Source organism: Miscanthus floridulus, chromosome 4 (genome assembly GCF_019320115.1).
Source record: "Miscanthus floridulus cultivar M001 chromosome 4, ASM1932011v1, whole genome shotgun sequence".
Lineage (NCBI taxonomy): Eukaryota > Viridiplantae > Streptophyta > Magnoliopsida > Poales > Poaceae > Miscanthus > Miscanthus floridulus.
Genome location: NC_089583.1, coordinates 117,205,085 through 117,228,997, shown reverse-complemented (window position 1 = coordinate 117,228,997; position 23,913 = coordinate 117,205,085). Strand labels below are relative to the sequence as shown.

Genomic DNA, 23,913 nt, shown 5'->3' with positions numbered 1-23,913 from the left:
CCCTTTCATTTGTATTTGATAATTAGTGTCTAATTATAAACTAATTAAGGTTTAAAAGTTTGGTCAAACGATTTCTCACCCAGCTTGCATTGCACCCCTCTGGACTCTGGATAGATGCATGCATGGTCATAACTCTCCCCATTTACTACTACAAGTCTCCACTGCTCCTTCCTGTACTAGCTCTCGCTCTGAGAGAGAGAGAGAGAGAGGGGTGGTCTCAGGTCTCAGGTCTCAGGTCTGGTGTGTTGCTGTTCCATGGAAGTCACGGGGCTGCCTTGAAAGTTGCAAGCAGCAAGGCAGCAAGCAGGCGGCCGGCCGGCAGCAGCAGCACGAAACAAAAGTATCTCTCGTTCTTTACAACCACACAGACACAGGCAGCTAGCTACAGCCAGCCCAGACCTCAGAGGCCCAGACCCAGAGAGAGAGTAGCTATAGGCATGTGTGTGTGCGCGCGCGCGCACACTGCAGCATGCACCAGTGCAGCAGGTGGGGAGAGGGAGAACAATTTGGTCACTAAATACCATGAGGATACGGGCCGTGCGGTGCAGTGCAGTGCATGCGCGCGCAATTATCTAGAGCGAGCGCGCCACCGCCACCGCCACCGCCAGGCGCCTCCCGCCTCCTCCCTCTGCGTGCGCGTACCGTCCACCGTGCACGGACGGGACGGCGGAGGGATTCCTCGATCAGCTGCTGCGTGTGCGGCCGGCGTACGTGCTCTGACCTGACCATCTCCATCGCCCTCTCAGCTCAGGCTCTCATTCTCTGGGTCCTTTTTTTTTTCTTTTCTTATTTAAATAAAAACAAAAAAAAATGCATGATCCAGCCCGTGCCTGCTGCTGCCAGTAGTGTAATGCCTGATGATATGATCCAGGGACGGACGGACGGACGGACGGGTCGATCGGACGACCACGGGTAGTTGCGCGTTGCCAAGTGTTCTCCGGCCTGTTCCATCACGCACACGTCAAATCCATCGATCGTCGTCGCTGCAGCGGGGACTGCTGGTGACCATGGAGACCCGCTTTTGGAGGCACATGCATGCATGTGTTGAACGGCTCCTCTAGTCCTGTTCAAGTCTCGTCTCAAAGCTAGGGCCCAGCTGCAGCTACCTAGCCTTGCAGGCGGCCGGGACGGCAGCCGAACGCTACTGAAAACAGTGCTGTTGATGATGTTACTAGCTAGCTAGATTATAGTAATATACTGTATCTACGATACTACTGTACTGGTACGTGTGCAGTTAAGAGGAGGGGATGTATAACTGATTAAGTACCTTGTTTGACAATTAAAGCAAATTAAGTTAGCATTATGGTAAAAAAAAAATATACTAGTTGTATTCTTTTATCTAGCTAGTAACTACTAGCACTATATATTTTCTTGTGAGATGAATATTGTATAGTTCTTAAATATACATGTGGATACCTATTTATTTGTCAACATTATTTGGATGCAGCCCCAATAAACCAAGCACTTTTTTGATACATACATAACTTCTAATACTCCCTCCGTCTCTGAATAAATCTATTTGTGAGTTGTCTGAAGTCTATTTTTTTTCAAGTTTGATCAAATTTATAGAAAACACAACAATGTTTATGACAATAAGGATATATAAGGATATATGAATACTTAGACATTAAATCGATAGAGATAGAAGCACACAATTTTGAACATGTTATCATAAAACTACTCCCTTGAGGACCTAGATGTCATATGCATCTTAGTTAAGGGTGCCTACCATGTTTCAATTTGATCACATTCTAATTTATGAGTTATTCTTGAAGAGGTATAATTTCCTGAATTTCTTTTAACATTATAGGTATTCTTATGACACTAAGGATCTAAAAAAAGGCGTGATTTTTTTTCATATTATCATTTGAGTAAGTAAATGCATCCGTCTAAAAGTTACTCTTAAAGTTTTACATGACAATCTTTTTGCAACTTTTAAGTATTTGCCAAGTCTTGTTTTCTAACCTCCAATATAAAATCATTTACTTTCCAACCAATTCACTTTGCAGTCTTGGTTCAAATTTAATATGGGTAATGGCTAAATTTCTATTTGAACTTCCAAATTCGTAAATGGCTTAAAAACATTCTAAACATTTCTTCTAGTAAGTGAGGTCTTTGGGTTATCTTACATCAATCGTTCCCAATTGTGACTATAAACATTACGCATTGAGACTGAATGTTTGGAAGCGGTATAACTCGATTTGTCTTGATAGTTTCATAAAAGTATACATCTCCTATAGTTTATAGATATGTTATGATAAAATAAAGTGCTTGGGAATAGTTGATTTTAGCCAATCCCAAATTATTACTTATTTTTTAATAGAGTATAACTGAAATAAATGATAACATGATTGAAAATATATATTGTTTGCTATTAAGCTAAAACCTTTCTCGTCTATTATCATTTAAACTTTATTTCAATACATGCGAAATTGATTTATATTCTCAATAATCATATGTGCAACTAGAAGTGTGGAATACATCTAGAATTAATGTTTGAAATCATTTATGAAATTGCAATTTTTGAAAACTATGCCCTAAATTGAGAAATTATAATGTGGCTTTAAACAATACAAAACTGAATGGTTTTCTTCTTTATAAATTATAAAAAAGAATCCAGATGCATATGATAGTTGAGGTTGAAAGTGAACTTTTTTAGATTAAGACTAAAAGTAAGATGTTATAATAGTTGGGGTTTAAAATGAACATTTATTTAGCTAAGATTTGAAAACTAGACTCTCATACTACATCTTTTTTTTTTATAATATACTTACTCATTAGGGGCAGATCTAGCACTGGATCGGTTGGGGCTCAAACCTCCGCTATCGCCGCCGGATGTATAGAGCCCCTGCTAAGTCCCCCGGTACAAGTTTATAGTCACTGAAGCTTAGAACAGGAGGCTAAATATAGAAAATATATATAAGGAAGAGCAGCCCCTCCTAGCATATATTTTTCTAGATCTGCCACTAGGACTCATACCATATATAGTTAAAGGTTTTCTCATGAAAAAAATAAATAATATCCATATGTAATCAGCAGTCTCATCTCTTTCAAATCAAAGGACTAAACAAAGATCCAACGGCGACAAAGGTGTCGATGGTACATCACCTTATACGTTTATAGGCATCTCTATTTGAAAATAACTAAATGCGTCGTCATAATACTATACACTAGCTGCTTGATCTCCTCCAAGCAACACGTATGCCCTAGGCAGCAATTATAATAAGTATGGTGAGTGACACGATCGAGAGGGTAATGCCAAAAGAACGACCTAGCTAGCTAAAAGCAATGCAATATATGCAAAGCTTCTCTCTCTCAGCTGCTGGCGAGTGGCGACCATCTTCATCTTCTTCTGATCTTCTCTCCAACAGCTAGCTAGCGAGTAGCGATGTGTAGTACTACTGGAGTACCCACACCACCCTGCACTGCTCCTGCACAGATATCCATGCATATGCATATATAATGATGAGAGAGAGAGAGAGAGAGAGAGAGAGAGAGAGAGAGAGAGAGAGAGAGAGAGAGAGAGCTCTGGCCGTCCTCTCCTCTGGCTACTAGCTAGGGCAGGAAGAGAGAGAGAGAGAGAGTGTGTGGCCTGTGCAGGGAGAAGCAAGAGAGGCAGGCAGCGGTCCAGGTCGTCCAGGCAGTGGTGGCCTCTGCAGCCTGAGCCTGACCCACGCACGAGAGAGAATATTTGAAGGGGGAGGAGCTGAGCCTGAGCTCATGGGGTGTGTGTGTGCGCGGTGCGGTCATGTGTCTATGTGTGCGAGTGCGAGACAGTGAGACTGGAGATAGAGCTAAAGAGCGGCAGCCTTTAAACTCTCTCTCCTCGCACTCTCTCTTAGCTTTCTCCCTTCCTTCAGCTGCGTGCAGCTCCCATAGTTACTACTAGCTTATATTGCTCCTCCGATCCTCCACCAGCGCTCTGGCTCGCCTCCCTCCTCGCTCATCTTGCTTAGCTTGTCCTCCATCCATCGATCCATCAATCTCTTCCTGTGCCGGGCGAGGTCAAGGAGAAATATAGAGCGAGGGATCAGAGGCTAGCTCGATCTTAGTTTGGCCGGCGGCGGCCAGCCAAGGGCGAAGCATGGCTTTCCTTGTGGAACGGTGCGGCGAGATGGTGGTGTCGATGGAGAGCTCGCACGCGAAACCGGTGCCGGCGCCGTTCCTGACCAAGACGTACCAGCTGGTGGACGACCCCTGCACCGACCACATCGTGTCGTGGGGCGAAGACGACACCACCTTCGTCGTGTGGCGCCCGCCCGAGTTCGCCCGCGACCTCCTCCCTAACTACTTCAAGCACAACAACTTCTCCAGCTTCGTCAGGCAGCTCAACACCTATGTATGTATGCTGTGCTAGCTAGCTCGATCTACTTTTCCTTCGGTGGCATGCAATGCAATATGCATGCATGGTTTCAATTCCTTGATGTGTTGTTTCTCTTGGATTTTATTTTGCACATTGCGTGTCTCATCTCTAGCTAGGTTTGCTGCTCTTGTTTCCTGGCTACCTAGAACGTGACAAGCTAGTAGCAAGCAAAAGTTTTCTTTTTTCTTGGATACTGATCTCTTCGTTCGCCGGATTTATTTGGTTACACTGTGTGCTGAATATACGGCAGCAGGCATTGGTGTGACCTGCCAACGACTAGCTAGCCAATCAGTTGCATTCTGCTCCCCTCCCTGTGACAAGCAGATATGCTGCTGCATGCATTTAATTTGTGGTTTGCATTTGGGTTCAGCTCCACTCACTGTTCTTCGGCTTTCTGGTTCTTGTTGACTTGTTGAAATGGACTTCATTCGACCACTTACTAGCTTCCAGTCAAGCTTAGATTTACAAGACCGTTTATTCAGAGGCTTACCCTTTCAAAATAGTGAATTTTTTTGTTTTATTTTGTGCCAAGATAGATACTGTTTGGGTACTAGTCCTATACTGCCTGCTTCTTTTTGTGCCAGGCTACGATCTTTTGTCAAACCATTGACTTGGTGCCAGTATCTTTTATTTATCTTTTCTACGATCTTAATTGAAAGGCAGAGCCACTTCCATCTCTTTCAAAAAAAAAACCTTTTTATTTCTCCATTAGCCAACTCTTGCCTCATAATGTTTTATTGGTATATATGAATCATAGAAAACACTAAGGTTTCATGTGCATTGTACACATGGGATGAGTCATCCTTTGTGCGCTAGTCTCACTCCCAATCATTGGGAAAAGATTGGCACAACGAGATTAATACACACACAGAGAGAGAAATAAATAAATATATATATATATATATATACCTATGGTATTCTGTGCCAAGCAGTATATACCCTTATACAGTAGTACAAGATACCATGCATTACCACCGCACATCACATGACATGACATGACTAGCAGCTGAGCTGACTACACATCAGTACAGTACTACACACATGCACACAGAAGCACTGATCTGATGAGCATCCATCGTGATGTACCAGACGCCGTCTCTCTCTCTCTTTGCATTGCTAGCTTGATGCAGCATGTGCATGCATGGTAGCTGCAATTGCAATGTGCTGTTGTGCAACAGTGTCGTCGTCGATCTCTCATGGATTTTCCTTATTATGCTAGCTAATAACACAACTCACTGCAAGAAGAAAATGCTGAAAGTTTTCTTTGGTTTAATTTGTTGTTTTTGCTGTTGCAGGGCTTTAGGAAGATAGTGGCAGATAGGTGGGAGTTCGCCAACGAGTTCTTCAGGAAGGGCGCCAAGCACCTCCTCGCCGAGATCTACCGGAGGAAGTCGTCGCAGCCGCTGTCGACGCCGCTGCCACCGCATCAGCCCTACCACCATCACCATCACCATCTCCACCACCATCACCACCTCAACCCATTCTCCCCGCCGCCCCCGCCGCCGACACAGCCGGTGTCGTACCACCACTTCCAAGAAGAGCCCGCCGCCACCGCACACGGTGTTCACGCCGGCGCCAGCGGCGGCGGCAACAATGAAGGCAGTGGAGGCGGCAGGGACTTCCTGGCGGCGCTGTCGGAGGACAACCGGCAGCTGCGGCGGCGCAACTCGCTGCTGCTGTCGGAGCTGGCGCACATGAAGAAGCTCTACAACGACATCATCTACTTCCTGCAGAACCACGTGGCCCCGGTGACGAGCCCCTCGTCGGTGGCGCACGCGTCCCTGCCGCCCAGCGCCGGCGGCGCCGCGTCCTCCTGCAGGCTGATGGAGCTGGACCCGGCGGACTCCCCCTCTCCGCGGCGGCGGCCGGAGGACGACGGCACGGTGAAGCTGTTCGGCGTGGCCCTGCAGGGCAAGAAGAAGAAGCGAGCGCACCAGGAGGATGGAGACGACAACCATGAGCAGGGAAGCAGCGACGTCTAGCCGCCGCTGGCCCGCCGACCGGCCGGCCGGCTTACATTGCTCTCGTCCGTGTACATATAGAGATCAGATCAGAGAGTAGTTTCGATAGCTAGCTCGTTAGCTAGGCTTTGGTAATTTCTTGAGTGCGTACTGAAATTAATGTGCAAGAGCTAAGTGTTGATCTGTCTGAGAGAAACTAACAAGAGTGCATGTATGCATGGATGGATTTTAGTCAGCTAATCTAGCTGCACTGCAGAGGCTTTGCACCACCTTCTCAAATCAAATCTCAACAAGTTCTTCAATTCCTGGCCGTGCATGGGAATATGGAATGGAGTGTGCATTGCTCTCTAGCTTGGTGATCGATCGACATCGAAGCATGTTAGATAATCTACTGTTTTTTTTTTAACACATAGCAAGGGAAGACGGCGTCGAAAAGGCTTTCTGCTGTGGTACTGTAGCCGCTGTAGAGGCAGGCGCCGAACGGCTCACCTGCCGTACTATAGCCACATGCAGGGACAGACGCAGAAGTCAGTCTTGCTGTGTTATCTAGTCACAGTTGCAAGTCTTGCTGTGTTATCTAGTCACAGTTGCAGCAGGACAGTTGTATTAGGATTAGATGGATAGAGTTGTATATATAGTTTGCCACTGCAACTCAACAAAGAGAAGTTCAGATTTGACATCTCCTATACAGGGCTCTGGCCAACGCTGGTGTCTCTGCTGTGTGTGTATGCTCTGTTCTCCCTTTTCTTCAACCTCTAGCCATAGTATGTGTGGTCGGACAACGTTTGTTCGTGGTCGGCTTAGCTAGTGAGTGCTCGATAACACTAGCGGATGCTCGATAAGACTGGTGAGTGGTCAACTCACCTGAGCCGGTGATCCTGTGGGCCAACAAAGCACCCTAGCTGACTGCTAATAAGTTGCTAAATGCATGCTAAGCAGGCCAAACAAAGCCCCCAAGGTTTATTATTAGTTTTCATGGGCTGATGGAAATCTTCTCTAAAAGAAAGGACAAAATTGATTGATAGAAACCTATCGAAGATGCTTTTGGGATAAACTTATATCACCTCTGTATATGCAATGAGATTCTAAGTGCCAGTATATATATATATCCATGCATGATGCATCTCTCCAGCTACAGTGACGAATGCTCTAAGGGTTCACTGAACTTGCAGTAACGTGTACATTGCTGGTCACCAGCACTACCTGCTACTAAACATCCTATAGCTTATGGGTAATACACACTATATATAGCACATTGTCTTTGACACGAATTTCTATATTGCTGAATAACTTCTCTACATCACTAAGCCCCAACAAAGCAAAAAGATTACCATAAAGCATTCTCATATAAAGTGTTTTTTTTTTCTTAAAGAAGAATCAACGCAAGATGTTCAACATTCTTTTTCTAGGAATGACAGAGCTAGTATAACTGATGCTGTTAACACAAGTACAATATAGCAACAGGAGCAGGAAGTTATGTGTCTCATCGGTTGATAGCTTTGCTCCAACGGCAGTTACATGCTATACATACACAACTGTTTGGTCCACAGATGTTAACAAACAGTCTCCCACCACCCAGTAATCTTTTTCAAAACAAATGAAGAAAAACAAACCAATTGAACACCGTAACTGAACAAAAGAACATGGCGTGTAAAAGAGCAGTCATATCTGAAGCCAATCAATTCAAGCTTAGACTTCAGACAACATTCGCTTTCGCTGTTCCCCTTCTGTCATGCCATAGTTAATGCATCCATCTCAAGCTATCATATCGTCTCATAAATGGTAAGTACTTGGTCATCTTTGTGAAACCTTTAAGATCAGTGATACAGTTGGAACTAAGCTGTATCTAGGAACACAAAACAGCTGCCGTCAGTCATCTGTATAAACTGGTTCCTGCCAGTCTTTGGTATTCTTCTTTGGATCATCACAGAGAGCAAGATCTTTATCGAACTCTTTCATTGTCTTCACAAACGTCCTCGCGCCTTGCATAATCAACCTTTCCACCATGAACAGCTGATAGTTGTTCTCGATTACCGGATTCAATATGCTGCTGAAGTTAGATGAATATGCTAGCCTGTACCTGCATGCACAACATGCCACCATAAGAGACACAAACAATGTACTGTCATAACTTGTCTCAAGAGAGCACATGCAAATATAATGCTGCACTGCTAACTGCTACGCAAATATTACTTTTATATTAGCAGTCCATGGTGATAGTTACTTGAGAAAGATGAAACCATCCATCACTCATGGAACATTTTAAACATTCGAAATATATTACTTAGGTAATCATTCAGGAATACAGTTCCTGAAATAATAGAAATCATTAAGCATTGGTCAAGCAGGAATACATATGAGAACCAAAGCATAGTTTGGTACAGCATCTAGTTGAGAGGCAGCTCTCCCAGGCTCAAACCAGGATGCTCACAAGTCACAAGTTGTGTCCAAAGGGTCTGGTATTTCCAGGGGTGGAGCTAGAGAAATATGGAGGGGGGTGCGGCCATCTAGGCTTCCGTCATAGCAATTATAGTGTAACTTAATACTGCTACGGCCAATATTTTAGCATCAATAATTAAACACAAGCAATAATAATAGTGTATACTAACAATGAAATAGCAGCAATTGTGGTTACCGTTTACCAAAATATAGTTAGTGAATAACACAATTATATATACAAAAGATTGTTGTGGCATTGACAAAATGCAATCGTCAATCCTCAAACCATTCAATTTTAAGCAAAGAGACAATTGAATGATCCATTGAAAAATAAAAATCACATATGCCATGTAGAGGCAAAATTGGTGGCTAGGATCTCTCAAATCTACAAAGCTAGACGGTCTTCCTAGAATTTTTGGGATCAATATATGCATCTTCCATTTCTAATATTGCAATCTTCCTGTATGGTGCTTTCTTTTGGAAAATGTTTTCATGCTTTTCCTAAAATCCACAAAAGACATTTATATTTTAGTTGATTCGGTTGTCCATTACCAGATATTTGAGAGAGAATAAAAAAAGTCAGACCCTAGAATCTGGGCAAACTACCAAGAAGGCAAGAACTATAAAATTGAAATCAATTTGGATGTTCCGATTGATGGAAATTGAAAAAAAAAGTAAAGAAGCTTTGAAGTTGCTTACTCTGCCTTGTGATCAAGATTGAACGGAAAATAGAGCAGGGTAGCGGGCAAACTGCAATCCTGGAGTCCTGGTGCCTGTGCCCCTGAGTGCAGGCGGCTAGCCGCCTGGCCAGCACGCAGCAGTGTTGCGGCCATCGGCTATCCCACCGCCTGCCACCGGACTTGGCCACTTCGCGTCGAGGTGAGAGAATGGGCGCGGGGAACTGCGAAGGGGAGAGAAGGGGTGCGGCCGCGCGGGAGGGGAGGCGACGCGTGAGTAGAAGCGTCGGCCAACAATTCCGTCTCCCGTGCGAAGTGTAATTGATCTTTGGGCTGTTGTAGGCTTTCTCTATTGGCTGAGTTGGGCGGTGGGTGCAGACGTTTGGATGAGGGGTGCGAATACGGTACAAATCTGTATACTACAGCGTATTTCGCAGTTTGGTGTGGGTGCGGCCGCACCCGGTCGGACCTATATGGATCCGCCCGTGGGTATTTCCATCTCTTAAGACAGCCAGGGGGCGTCATCTCCCTATGGTTTTTTAGCAGGAATACATATATCCAAGGTGTGGTATCTCACAAATTTTGATTGATGTCTGGGATAAAGGTGCAAGAAGAGTAGGTACATGCATGGTGCCAGTATTGTTAAATAATCTGCTGCTCTCCTCTGTACGGCGCGGCATGAGCAGGCGCCGAAAAGACTCTCCTGCTGCTGTACTGTAGCCGCTGCAGGGGCAGGGGCCAAAAGGCTCACCTACCGCACTGTAGCCACAGCAGGGGCAGACGCCAAAGTCAGCCTGCTGTCACATCTAGTCACTGTAGCAGCATGGCAGCCTGACATGTCTGTGCACTATGATTAGATGAGTAGAGTTGTATATATAGCTTTCCACTTCAACTCAGTAAAGAGAGTGAGTTCAGTTTTGCCATCTCCTATGCAGAGCTCTGGTCAACGTTGGTGCTTGTGCTGTGTGTGTGCGCTCTGTTCTCCTTCCCTTCTTCTACCTCTAGCCATAGTGTGTGGTCGACAACGTCGGTGAGCAATCGGCTCACCCGTTTGGAAGATCCAGGGGCCAACAAGTGGTATCGGAGCCGTACAAGCGCCGTCGCCGGACTAATCACTGGCAATGATGGGCGGTTTGGAGATGGGCGACAGCAGCGGTGCTGCTGTGGCTGTCCAGCCACGACAGGAGGTCGTCGTGCGCACGGTGCAGGAGGTCAGCGGCACCAGTTGACCGACGCTGACTCGCACCAACTATGCCGAGTGAGCGGTGACCATGAAGGTCAAGTTCAGAGCCCGACGGCTCTGGAATGCTATTGACAAGGGCACCGACAACGAAGAAGACGACATGTCAGCGTTGGAGGCTATCATCGCTGTTGTGCCAGCGGAGTACAGGGAGCCGTTGAGGACGAACTCTGTTAAGGAGACGTGGGAGGCCATTGCAACGATGCGCGTCGGCTCCGACCGCGCAAAGAAGGCAACGGCCTAGCTGCTGAAGCAGGAGTACGCCAACCTCAAGTTCAAGGATGGTGAATCGGTGGAGGACTTCTCTCTCCACCTGCAGTTGCTCATCAGCAAGCTGATGAGCCACAGTGTCACCATCGACGAAGAAGAGGCGGTCTCTAAGTACCTACACTCCGTGCCGGTGAAGTATATCCAGATCGCTCTCTCCATAGAGACTATGCTGGACTTGTCCACCCTCACCATTAAGGATGTGACAGGCCGTCTACGGGCGGTGGACGAGCGCATGGAGCAGGTCACAGCAACGACGGACAGCGGCAAGCTGCTACTAACAGAGGACGAGTGGGCTGCCCGGAGCAACTCCGGGGAAGCCTCCTCCAGCCGCGGTGGCGATGGCAAGCGCCGCGGCAAGGCTTCTTCGGAGAAGAAGGTCGACCCCAACGCCTGCCGGCGTTGTAGGAAGACAAGCCATTGGGCAAAGGAGTGCCCAAATCGCAAGCAGTAGAAGAAGGCTGAGGCTCATTTAGCGCAGGCTGATGAGGATGATGATGCCACTCTCCTGATGGCGACGTCGCACGCAGACGAGCTGTGTGACAGCTGCCTGGCCGGAAAGCAGAGGAGGCTGCCGTTCCCAAAGGCGGCCAAGTATCGCGCGGCGGACGCTCTCGAGCTAGTCCACGGCGATCTCTGTGGGCCAATCACGCCAGCCACAAACGATGATCGACGGTACTTCCTCTTGCTCGTGGATGATTGCAGTCGCTACATGTGACTGCAACTCCTGACGAGCAAGGACAAGGTGGCGGAGGCGATCAAGTTCAAGGCGCGCAGGAGGCGGAGAGCGGCAAGAAGCTGTGCGTGCTGCAGACTAATTGGGGCGGCGAATTCACTTCGGTGGAGTTCGCTGCGTACTGCGCGGATCAGGGTGTGGTGCCACACCACACCGCGTCGTACTCGCCGCAGCAGAATGGCGTGGTGGAGCGGCGAAACCAGACAGTTGTCGGCATGGCTCGATCCATGATAAAGGCCAAGAGCATGCCGGCAAGGTTCTGGGGTGAGGCGGTGACCACGGCGGTGTTCATCCTCAACCGCGCGCCCACCAAGGCCCTGAAGGGCAAGACGCCGTTCGAAGCTTGGTATGGGCGCAAGCCGAGCGTGTCCTTCCTCCGGACATTCGGCTGCATCGGCCACGTCAGGAAAACGAAGCCGGTCCTCACAAAGCTGGAGGACAGGAGCACACCGATGGTGCTCCTGGGCTACGCGGAAGGTACCAAGACGTACCGGCTCTACGACCCACGCGGAGGCAAGGTGGTTGTCTCGCGCGACGTCGTGTTCAACGAGAAGGCGACTTGGGACTGGGACAATCCGGGCACGGGGGAAGCTGGTGGCTTCACCGGCACCTTCGTCGTCGAGCACTTGGTCATCCACGGTGGTGGAGACGCTGGAGAGGAGGTGCTGATCACTCCAACAACAGAGCCGAGCACTCCTGGTGCGGCGCCGAGCACTCCGGGAGTGGTGCCGAGCGGTCCTGCAGTGGTACCGACCACTCCAGGACGAGTGCCGAATGCTCCCGTAGCGGAGCCGAGAGGTCTTGCAGTGGTGCCGACCACTCCAAGACTGGTGCCGAGCACTCTGGGAGGGGTGCCGACCACTTCAGGAGTGGTGACGAGCGGCCCAGGAGCAATGCCGAGCACTCCAGGTGTTGTGCCGACCTCTCCGGTGGAACAGGGGACTCCATCGACGCCGATCGAGTTCGCCTCACCTCCGAGCGACATCACCGAGTTCATAGATGCCTTTCACGACGGTGAGGAGGTGCGGTTCCACAGGCTGGACGACATCGACGACGGCACGGGGTCTTCAGCCCTGGCGGGTCGGCTGCTCAATGACCCAGAGCTGCTTCTCGTCAGTGTAGAGGAATCACCCACGTTCGAGCTGGCCGAGCTCGATGTAAATTGACGACGGGCGATGCTGGAGGAGATGAAGGCGATTGAAGAAAACGAGACTTGGGAGCTCGTCGATCCACCTCCAGGATGCCATCCGATCGCCCTGAAGTGGGTGTACAAGGTCAAACAGGACGAGCGCGGCGCCATTGTCAAGCACAAGGCGCGCCTCGTCGCCCGAGGCTTTGTCCAGCGCGAGGGCATCGACTTCGAAGAAGTCTTTGCGCCGGTAGCGCGCATAGAGTCTATCCGACTGCTGCTGGCTTTGGCAGCAGCGAAGGACTGGCGCGTCCATCACCTGGACGTAAAATCGGCCTTCCTCGACAGCGAGCTGGCGGAGACGGTCTTCGTCAGGCAACCTCCGGGTTTCGCCGTCAAGGGAGCGGAGCACAGGGTGCTCCGACTGCGCAAGGCACACGACGGGTTGCAACAAGCCCCGCGAGCGTGGAACGCCAAGCTGGGCGAGCTTGGGTTCGCGCGGTGCGCAACCGAGCACGCACTCTACACGCGGCAACGGGGGAAGGAGCTCGTCGTCGGCGTGTATGTGGACGACTTGATCGTCACCGGCGCGCGTGCGGAGGACATCAACAGCTTCAAGCGCGAGATGGAGGCTCATTTTCGAATGAGCGATCTCGGGGCGCTCTCCTACTACCTCGGCATCGAGGTGACCTCGGCATAAGACGCTCACGCTCGGTCAGAGCGCGTACGCCTCGAAGCCGTTGGAGCGGAGCGGCATGGCTGAGTGCAAGCAGTACGTGACTCCGATGGAGGAACGGCTAAAGCTGACGAAGGCCAGTACCGCGACGAAGGTAGATGCAACACTCTACTGGAGCATCGTCAGCGGTCTGCGCTATCTAGTCCCCACGAGGCCGGACATTGCGTTCGCCGTGGGCTACGTCAGCCGCTTCATGGAGGATCCCCGAGAGGATCACTGGGCTACGGTGAAGCAACTGCTGCGCTACGTCAAGGGAACGGTGGATCAGGGGATCGTCTTCCCCAAGACCGGCGGAAGTGGGCTGCAGCTCACTGTGTTCAGCGATGCAGACATGGCGGGAGACATCGACGGACGGCGGAGCACCTCTGGCGTGCTCGTCTTCCTCGGGTCGGCTCCAATCTCATGGCTGTCGCTGAAACAAAAGGTGGTGACGCTGTCCACGTGCGTGGCAGAGTACGTGGCGGCGGCCACAGCGGTGTGCCAACCTGTGTGGCTGCGCCGGCTGCTGAGCGAGCTGACCGGTGTGGAAGTTCACCCACCAACACTGATGGTGGACAACCAACCCGCCATCGCCCTCGCGAAGAATCCGGTTCTTCACGACCGGAGCAAGCACATCGACGTCAAGTTCCACTTCCTCAGGGACTGTGTCGATATAGGGCAGATCGTCATCGAGTTCGTCGAAATTGGTCGGCAACTCGCGGACATCCTCAACAAGCCGCTCGGCAGTCTTCGGTTCACAGAGCTGAAGAAGATGATCGGCATGGTGGAGGTTCTAGGGTTAGTAGCAGGATTAGGGGAAGAATTGTTAAATAATCTGCTGCTCTCCTCTGTACGGCAGGGGCAGACGCCAAAAGGGGTTCCCTGCTGCTGTACTGTAGCCGCTGCAGGGACAGGCGCCGAAAGACTCACCTGTCGCACTGTAGCCACAGTGTAGTTAATAAGCCCTGCTTCCTAAGCACTTCCTAGATAACTATGCTAGTTAATTATAGTCATTAAAGACCTTGGGCAGCCCAAGAGGTGTGTACGGCTGCCAAGGCACCTATCTGATTAGCTATGCTCTAGTGAGCTGTTTGTAATCAATACAATGTCTACCTCTATATATAATCAAGGAGACGGCCTGGGGTTTAAGGCTGTTCAGGCTAATCAAGTCTGTGTTACCTCCAACATTTGGTACCAGAGCTAGGTTAGACACCAGAGAGCCACGAGGCCAACTCCTCACCTTCTCCACCCCATGTCGACCTCTGCTGAGCGCGCTGCCAGGCTCAAGGCCAAGGGAACCGGCGATGGAGAGCTGGGCGACTCCTCCGGCCGTGCCGCGCACTTGAAGGCTGCAGACGAAGCAGCAGCGCTGGCAGTCCAGGCAGCAAAGCAGGCGGCGGCTGCTGCAGAGGCGGCAGCAAGGACGGCGTAGGAGCTGCGGGCCGAAATTGCTGCTGAGAAGGGAGAAGAAGAGGATACAGAGGAGGAGGAAGAGGAGGATCGGGGGCTGCGGACTCCGTCGCGAGACAGGAGGCGCTCGCAGTCACCACTGCGGGACCGGAGGCGCGGCCGCGGCGGCGGTCGCTACGAATCACCGCACGGCAGAGTGGTGTACCGCGACTCCGGTAGCAGCACATCGTGGCCGATGCTGGACAAGTCGAACTACTACGAGTGGAGTCAGATCATGAAGTTGAGGATGCAGGCGCGCGATCTCTGGGACGCCATTGAGGGCGGCCCTGTCCAGTTTCGCGATGACAGGCGTGCACTGGAGGTGATTGTCGGGGCCGTGCCCAAGGAGATGGGCATCCCACTCCTCGACAAGGCTACGGCGAAGGAGGCGTGGGACGCCATCGCTGCGACTCGCGTCGGCGTAGACCGGGTCCGTCGAGCAACGCTGCAGCGCCTACGCCGCGATTGGGAGAACATCGGTGTCAACCCCGGCGAGCAAGTGGAGGATTTCGCCCTGCGTCTGTCAACTCTGCACCAGCAGCTTGTCATTCATGGTGACAAGGACATCACTGAGGAGCGTGTGGTGGAGAAGTTTCTGCGCACGGTGCTAGCCAAGTACGCGCAGATTGTTGTCGCCATTGAGCAGTTCCTCGACTTTGAGGCGCTCACTCTTGAGGAGGTGACTGGAAGGCTCAAGGCGGTGGATAATCGCGAGGAACAAGCGCTGACCGAGCCGGTGGGCATCAACGGCAAGCTGCTGTACACCGAGGAGCAGTGGAGAGCGCGCTGGAGGAAGGAGAAGAAGGGAGATGATGCCGGTGGTTCTGGTTTCAGGAACCAGCGCGGTGGTGATGGACGTAGCCGCGGTGGTGGACGAGGACGAGGCAGAGGCGGTGGACGTGGTGGCGGACGAGGAGATGGCAATGTTACTGGCCGCGTCGGCCCCAAGAGTGTCCCCAGCCGCGCCGTGAAGGTGCAGAGCGCGGCGGTAGAGGTGGAAACCGTGCTGGCCGCGGCGGTGGCAGCCGTGGTGGAGGCCGTGGCGGCGGAAATCAGGCTGGGCAGCGTGACGGGAACCAAGGAAGGCATGAGGCGCGCGCCCAGTACGCCGAGTGCGATGAAGATGGCGCTCTGTTTCTGGCACATGGCTTCATCAGCCTGGAACAGAGCACGCCGGCGCACAGCTACACGGCGCAGCACGTTGAACTTTTCCAGCCACGTGCTCGCGCCTATCTCGGCGTGCACGAAGAAGAGGTGGACAGCGGCTGGTACCTGGACTCCGGCACGACGCATCACATGACCGGGCGCCAAGAGTTCTTTGCTGATCTGAACACTGGCGTTCGAGGAACGGTCAGGTTCGGGGACGCGTCGAAGGTAGAGATCAAGGGCGTCGGGTCTATTGTTTTCCAAGCCAAGACCGGTGAGCAGAGGGTCCTTCATGGCGTCTACTTCATTCCGGCGCTGAAGAACTCTATCCTAAGTCTGGGTCAGCTTGATGAAGGAGGGTCCAAGGTTGAGATTGACGATGGCGTGCTTCGCATTTGGGACAAGAGCCGCCGTCTGCTCGCCAAGGTACACAGAGGGAAGAATAGATTGTATATTCTACATCTTGAGGCTGCACAACCTCTCTGTCTCGCGGCGCGCAAGGATGATGAGGCGTGGCAGTGGCACGAGCGTTTCGGCCATCTACACTTCGACGCACTCCGGCGACTCAGCAAGGAGGAGATGGCGCGGGTCGACCATGTTGAGCAGGTGTGTGACACCTGCGTTACCACCAAGCAGAGGCGGCGTTCCTTTCCGGCTGCAGCAGCATACCGTGCCCAGAATCAGCTTGAGCTGGTGCACGGTGACCTGTGCGGTCCGGTCACGCCAGCGACACCGGCGGGCAACCGCTATATCTTGCTGCTCGTCGATGACGCTACCCGTTTTATGTGGGCTGTGCTGCTGCCATCCAAGGACGCAGCAGCAGAAGCAATTAAGAAGGTCAAGGTGGCAGCAGAGGTGGAAAGCGGGCGCAAGTTGAAGGTCCTGCGCACCGACAATGGCGGCGAATTCACCGTCGCGGAGTTTGTTGCATACTGCGCTGATGAAGGTATTAAACGGCATTTCAGTGCCCCTTATTCACCGCAACAGAACGGTGTTGTTGAGCGCAGGAACCAAACAGTGGTGGCCATGGCACGAGCTTTGCTCAAGCAACGCCGGATGCCCTCTCGGTTTTGGGGGGAGGCTGTGATGACGGCTGTGCACATTTTGAATCGATCCCCGACGAAGGCGCTGAAGAATGCCACTCCTTATGAGGCGTGGCACGGCCGGGCACCAACAGTCGGCCATCTCAAGGTCTTTGGCTGTGTGGCCTATACCCGGCGGCTTACTCAGCTTAGTAAGCTCGATGACCGCGGCGAGACTGGCGTGTTTATCGGTTATGCGGAAGGGGCCAAGGCATACCGTATCTATGATCCAGTGTCCCAGCGCGTGCGTGTCAGCCGCGATGTGGTGTTCGATGAAGGCCGCGGCTGGGACTGGGCATCACTGGCAGCAGGCACATCAGACGCAGCGGGCAGTGAGTTTACTGTTGAATTCCCATGGGCGGAGGAACTCCCTGAAGCAGGAAGTTCAGCGTCGCCTTCACTATCTCCTCCGCCACATCCTGCATCGCCTGGTTTCTCTCCGGTGAATGCAGGAGAGCCTGCAGCGGAGGCAGAGGCGCCTGCGTCGCCCAGAACACCTACACCAGCTCCAGTAAGTCCTCAGGTTGAGCATGTGACCCCCCTGGAGGATGATGATGAAAGGGTGGATGCCTACCACGACGATGAAGAACTCTGCTATCGGAAGATTCATGACATTATTGGTGATCAGCCAACCCCTCCGCCGGCGCAGCGGCTGTTTGCAGAACTGAATCTCACCCATTCTGATGAGCCTACAAGCTATGAAGAAGCCAAAGATGATCCAGATTGGCAAGCAGCGATGAAGGAGGAGCTGAGATCAGTAGAGCGGAATGGGACTTGGGAACTTGTTTCTCCCCGTCCTGGTCACCGTCCAATTTCACTGAAATGGGTGTTTAAGCTGAAGAAGGATGAACATGGAGCTGTAATTAGGCACAAGGCAAGACTTGTGGCCCGTGGTTTTGTGCAGCAGGAAGGAGTTGATTATGAAGATGCTTTTGCACCGGTTGCAAGGCTAGAATCAGTGCGTGTTTTGCTTGCCCTAGCAGCACAAGAGGGATGGGCAGTACATCACATGGATGTGAAGTCTGCATTTTTGAATGGAGAACTCCAGGAGGAGGTTTATGTTACACAGCCTCCAGGTTTTGTAGTACCAGGAGAGGAGAAGAAAGTGTATAGGCTGCACAAGGCTCTGTATGGTCTAAGACAGGCTCCTCGGGCATAGAATGCCAAGCTTGACTTGACTCTCAAGCAGATGGGTTTTGAGCAGAATGTGTATGAAGCTGCTATGTACAGGAAGGGATCAGGTGACTCCCTACTAGTAATTGGAGTCTATGTTGATGATTTGATCATCACAGGAGTCAACCAGCAGAAGATTGAAGCTTTCAAGGTAAAGATGAAGCAAACCTTTGAAATGAGTGATTTGGGTCTTCTGTCTCTCTATCTGGGAGTTGAGGTGAGACAATCAGAGGGGAGCATCACTCTGAAGCAAACCCATTATGCTAAGAAGATACTTGAGCTTGGTGGTATGGCAGGTTGTAATCCAGCCACCACACTCATGGAAGAAAGGTTGAAATTGAGCAAGGAAAGCACAGCAAAGGAAGTAAATCCAACTCAGTACAGAAGACTGGTTGGCAGCTTGAGATACCTAGTGCACACAAGACCAGATTTGGCTTTTGCTGTAGGGTATGTTAGCAGATTTCTGGAGAAGCCAACAACTGTACATCTTCAGGCTGTGAAGAGGATCTTGAGATACCTGGCTGGTACTCTAGATCATGGGCTCTGCTACACCAGAACAACAGGCAAAGCAAGGTTTGTGGGTTACAGTGATTCAGATTTGGCTGGAGATGTTGATTCAAGCAAAAGCACAACTGGATGTTTGTTCTTCCTTGGAACCAGCCTGGTCAGCTGGCAGTCTGTCAAACAGAGAGTTGTTGCTCTGTCTAGCTGTGAGGCTGAATATGTGGCGATGACAACAGCTGCAACCCAAGCTTTGTGGTTGTCAAGACTGTTTGCAGATTTGTTGGGAAGAAAAGTTGAGGTGGTGGAACTCAGAGTAGACAATAAGTCTGCTCTGGCTTTGGCAAAGAATCCTGTTTTCCATGACAGGAGCAAGCATATTAGAATCAAGCATCATTTCATCAGAGATTGTGTGGAAGAAGGTAGCATCAAGACAGAGTTCATTCCCACTGCAGATCAGCTCGCTGATATACTAACTAAAGCCTTGGGCAAAACCAAGCTGGAAGAGATGAGGAGCAGGATTGGGATCAAGGAGATCAAGATTAGTTGAAGCAGGTCTTAGGGGGAGAAATGTAGTTAATAAGCCCTGCTTCCTAAGCACTTCCTAGATAACTATGCTAGTTAATTATAGTCATTAAAGACCTTGGGCAGCCCAAGAGGTGTGTACGGCTGCCAAGGCACCTATCTGATTAGCTATGCTCTAGTGAGCTGTTTGTAATCAATGCAATGTCTACCTCTATATATAATCAAGGAGACGGCCTGGGGTTTAAGGCTGTTCAGGCTAATCAAGTCTGTGTTACCTCCAACACACAGCAGGGGCAGAAGCCAAAGTCAGCCCTGCTATCACATTTAGTCACTGTAGCAGCATGGCAGCCTGATATGTCTGTGCACTAGGATTAGATGGGTAGAGTTGTATATATAGTTTTCCACTGCAACTCAGTAAAGAGAGCGAGTTCAGTTTTGCCATCTCCTCTGTAGAGCTCCGGCCAACGCTGATGCTTGTGCTGTGTGTGTGCATGCTCTGTTCTCCCTCCCTTCTTCTATCTCTAGCCATAGTCTGTGGTCGGCAACGCTGGTGAGCGGTCGGCTCACCCGTGTGGAAGATCCAGGGGCCAACAAGTATTACTTGTCTGACAGAAATGAAAAGAAGCCAGGTGCAAAAAGAGTAGGTACACGGTGTCAGTCTTACTTGTCTGATAGAGATGAAAAGAAGCCTGGGGTCCTTTCATTTGAGGCAATGAAAAGAGTGCGACCTGGTCGAATCCACTTTGCAATTCTTTTCTTGATAAACTCAGGGCGAGTATCTCTGTCAAGATGAGGATGAAGACTTCGCTCAACACCAAATCTATCTTTCCTATTCTTTAGTAGGTCACCTCGTCTCACATGAATAGCATCATAGTCACCAAGTATCTCTTTCATCTGAAGAGAGCACACAAATTTATAAGCAGAGAATAGCATGCTGTATTTAATAAGTCAATATTACTAAACGAATATTGAATACACAGGAGATATTAAGTTGTCCCTGAACATCCATGCACAGACCTGTATGCACAAGATGTAATAGCATGCCGCGCCCTATTCTAAGAATAAATGTGGCATACATGGCATGTCATGAAAGCATGCGAGATGAGAATATACTGAATGAAGTAATCATTCGCTGCTTGCCAGCAAGTTTAAACAGGCAGACTGGCAGGGGCCAGCTGCTGCACATGACTCATAACATGCTACATTCAAATGATATAAATACTACAACAGTGTATAGAATAGTAGAGAGACGTTCATAACAGGATGTGGAAACATGAGTGCTTCTAAGTGGGAATCTGACAAAATGCTACTCTAGTAATTGGGTACATTCAATTACTGATGGTAGTACTTTCTCCATCAGGCACTAGAAGAGATAAATTTCCACACGGGAGCTAATGATAGGTTAACATAACAAATGTCAAGAATAAGATTTTGAGACAAGCAATACAGCGCAGGGAAAATGGTTACTTGCCCGTGGGTTGGTGGTCACTTTCATTTCAAATATTTGTAAAACTAAATGGTAAGTCATGTTGATCCCTGGCTGCCCTGCACAGGTAAACAACTAGCTTACCGGTACACACACTCACTCACTATGGCTAGAGGTAGAAGAAGAGATTGAGAACAGCGCACACACACTCAACACAAGCGCCAGCGTTGGCCGAAGCCCTGCCCTTTGGTTTGTAGCAACAAAACTAAGCATTCCATTGCCCTTTGGATGGAATATATACAACTCTAGCTGTACCTCTATCAGGTACATAGTTGTTGACCAACTACCTACTCCTGAGTACAAGAGTAAAACAACTACCTATTCCTAAAGTACAGGGTACACCAACTATCTACTCCTAAGGTACAAAGTATACCAACTACTCCTAGCAGTACAAAGCTTACCTCAGCCCACTACCAAGATATGATTGATGTAATAGCTACCAACTAATGTACTAGAGGTGGCCTATTGCAATACTGCTACTACTACAGGAACTGATCGGCAGAGCCGATCAGTCCCCAACTCCCAACAGAGAGTGGTCGGCCGAGCCGACCAGTCTCCTACCAAAGAGAGAATGGGGAGCAGCAGATTATGTCTAACAAGTCAATCTCTTAACAATATACCTTGTTTGCTGCATCCCTCAGTTTCCTTGTTGCCATTGTTGGCAGAAAAATGTATGGCAACATCACAGAGCTACGCTTGGTCCGGTCCTTGCACTCCATAAACCTGAACTGTAATGATGATTAAAGTCTATACCTGAATTTTATGCATTACACGATAGACATGATTAACCGTTACTATAAAATCAAATGATTTCTTTGAGTGCAGGTGGCATGGTATAGACTCGCAGGGAACAAGTATCCTTATTCCTTACCAAGCAAGAGGACTTGCTGTGCGGTTTATGAGGAGAGCACCAGAGTAATTTGAATTTTGTTTGAGTTCAGCTCTGCTAACCCCTTGCACATGCACCACCAAGCCATCCTCACCGAGTTTTGTACTTCTTGATATTATCTCGTACCATGAGCGTGGATTATCCAAAATAACAGGTACAGTTCTTGATATGAGGTCGATATCATATAAAGATTCCATTGCACAAGAACCTGTTTCCCACCTGCAAAGACATGGAGTTTACGTATTATCAGGATCCTTTCAACTTGGCCAAAAAAAAAAAAACAGTGTGCACATGTAGGTCAGGTACTTAAGAAGCAACACCTTTGTTGTGAAGTTGCATTGCTTGATTGAAGGAACCCCTTTGTATTGTGCACTGAATTCAGGCACATCTTTGCAGGCATGACAAGCACCCTGCAGAATGGGGCCATTGCACATTAGCATAATTCCACTTTGCACACGAATTGGTGAAATTGAGAACTTGAAATGCAACAGAGCCCCTGTTTTCATTCAATCTGCTTTGGTGCTTCCTATCTTCTAACTGCCTACTAGAAGATCGATGCAATTTGGAATTCAATCGACATGACCATCTTTAACCACCGGGCGCCCATTTCTGGACGCCAAGGGCCACCTAGCGACCTCAATCAACGCGGGAGAAGAGAAGGAGGGGCGAAGCGACGACACCAAATTACCTGTCGAGGAAGAGGGCCTCCTCGAGGGCGCAGCGGAGGCTGGACTCCTGGTGCCCGAGGCCCGCGCAGGAGCCGCAGTGCTTGCCGGGGCAGTCGACGCGGCTTCCCCAGTAAAGGTACCTCCGGTTGCCGTCCCTCTTGTCGACGTCACGGGGCCGGAACCCCAGGAAGGACAGCGTGTCCGTGAAGGTCAGCGTGTCGGTGGAGGACAGGATGCACAGGATGGAGAGAGCAGCCGCGACAGTGATAGCGGCCAGGAGGGCCCTCTTCAGGGGTAGCGGCAGCGGCTGCCTGCGGCCGCCGGTGATCCGGGGATGGATCGCCATGGGAGGTGTGGGAATGTGCTCTGGCTATTTTCGCGAGTGGATACGACGAAGAGGGCGAGGAAGGGATCCAATGTATGGGCCGTATTGGGCCCTGTATCAGCCCAATAGTAATTTGGGCAATTTGGACCCATGGCGCTTTCAGCAGCCCGTGTGCAGCAGGTTATTTCAGCTACAAGCTGTCATTTGCTCAAAAAAAAAAAAACTACAAGCTGTCATTTGCTCAAAAAAAAAAACTACAAGCTGTCACGCTAAACCGATGAACTGATGGTGAAGCAGGCTCTTTGTTCAAATGAGTTTGATGCAATGGCAGAAGGTGGTTTGGTGGGCGAACCGAAGACCTTGATTTTCTCTACTTTTTTACCGTTCGAATCTGAAGGGGAGAGATTGTAATAGTGTCGCTTGTGCGATTGCAGAGCTGGATTAATTATGAGTGTGTTGTAGGGGAAGAGGTAATCTCTAGCTCTATCCCATGTAACATTCTCGGTCTTCTTGTTGCTGATGCTTCAGCATATGAGTAATGCAAGTTCCCAGTTCAAAAAAAAGTATCAAATTTGTGCAAACACAACTTAAAAAAAATTGCGCAAACACACGGGTATCTATTTTTTTAATTATAACAATATTTATGCTTGTTTTTCAGTTTTTTCGAATAGTTTGTCTTATTATTTGATTGTACATTTTAATATCAATGTTTATTTATTATCGTGAGAAGATTATAATTCTTGGATATGTTTTTGTTTGAGAGTTTGAGTTATAGTGACAAAAGCGATAAATATTATTTTAGATACGTCTAGCGCCCGGACGACCGCGCGCGCTCCGTGTCCCGCGCCCACATCGTGTCCCACGCCTGCACCGTGGCGCACGCCGCTTCGTGTCCCACGCCAGGACCGTGGCCCGCGCGCAATTCGTGTCCCATGCCCGCACCATGGCGCCCCCTCCACACCCACACACATGCAGGCGGGCCCAGTAGCTGTAGTAGGTGGCTGCTGCAGATGGGTCCCACTACAACATGTGCAACACCAAGATCACTTTTACAATATCTTGATGAAACACTTGCAACATACGCCCGAAACAATTGAAACACTTGAAACATACATCTGAAACACCAGGAAAACACGCTTGTG

The 23,913-nt window shown here is 49.8% G+C and overlaps 2 protein-coding genes across 2 annotated transcripts; one reads left to right on the top strand and one right to left on the bottom strand.

The window, feature by feature from the left end:
* Positions 1-3,550: 3,550 nt before the first annotated feature.
* LOC136552806 (heat stress transcription factor B-4b-like) lies at positions 3,551-6,603 on the top strand. Its single transcript, XM_066544374.1, has 2 exons — positions 3,551-4,339; positions 5,659-6,603. The coding sequence occupies exons 1-2, from the start codon at positions 4,085-4,087 to the stop codon at positions 6,343-6,345; spliced, it is 942 nt and encodes a 313-aa protein (XP_066400471.1). The 5' UTR covers positions 3,551-4,084; the 3' UTR covers positions 6,346-6,603.
* A 1,128-nt stretch (positions 6,604-7,731) lies between these two features.
* LOC136550476 (uncharacterized) lies at positions 7,732-22,820 on the bottom strand. Its single transcript, XM_066542054.1, has 6 exons — positions 22,467-22,820; positions 22,099-22,188; positions 21,761-21,997; positions 21,510-21,612; positions 20,068-20,297; positions 7,732-8,404 (listed from the first exon to the last, which is right to left on the bottom strand). The coding sequence occupies exons 1-6, from the start codon at positions 22,790-22,792 to the stop codon at positions 8,194-8,196; spliced, it is 1,197 nt and encodes a 398-aa protein (XP_066398151.1). The 5' UTR covers positions 22,793-22,820; the 3' UTR covers positions 7,732-8,193.
* Between the last annotated feature and the right edge of the window lie 1,093 nt (positions 22,821-23,913).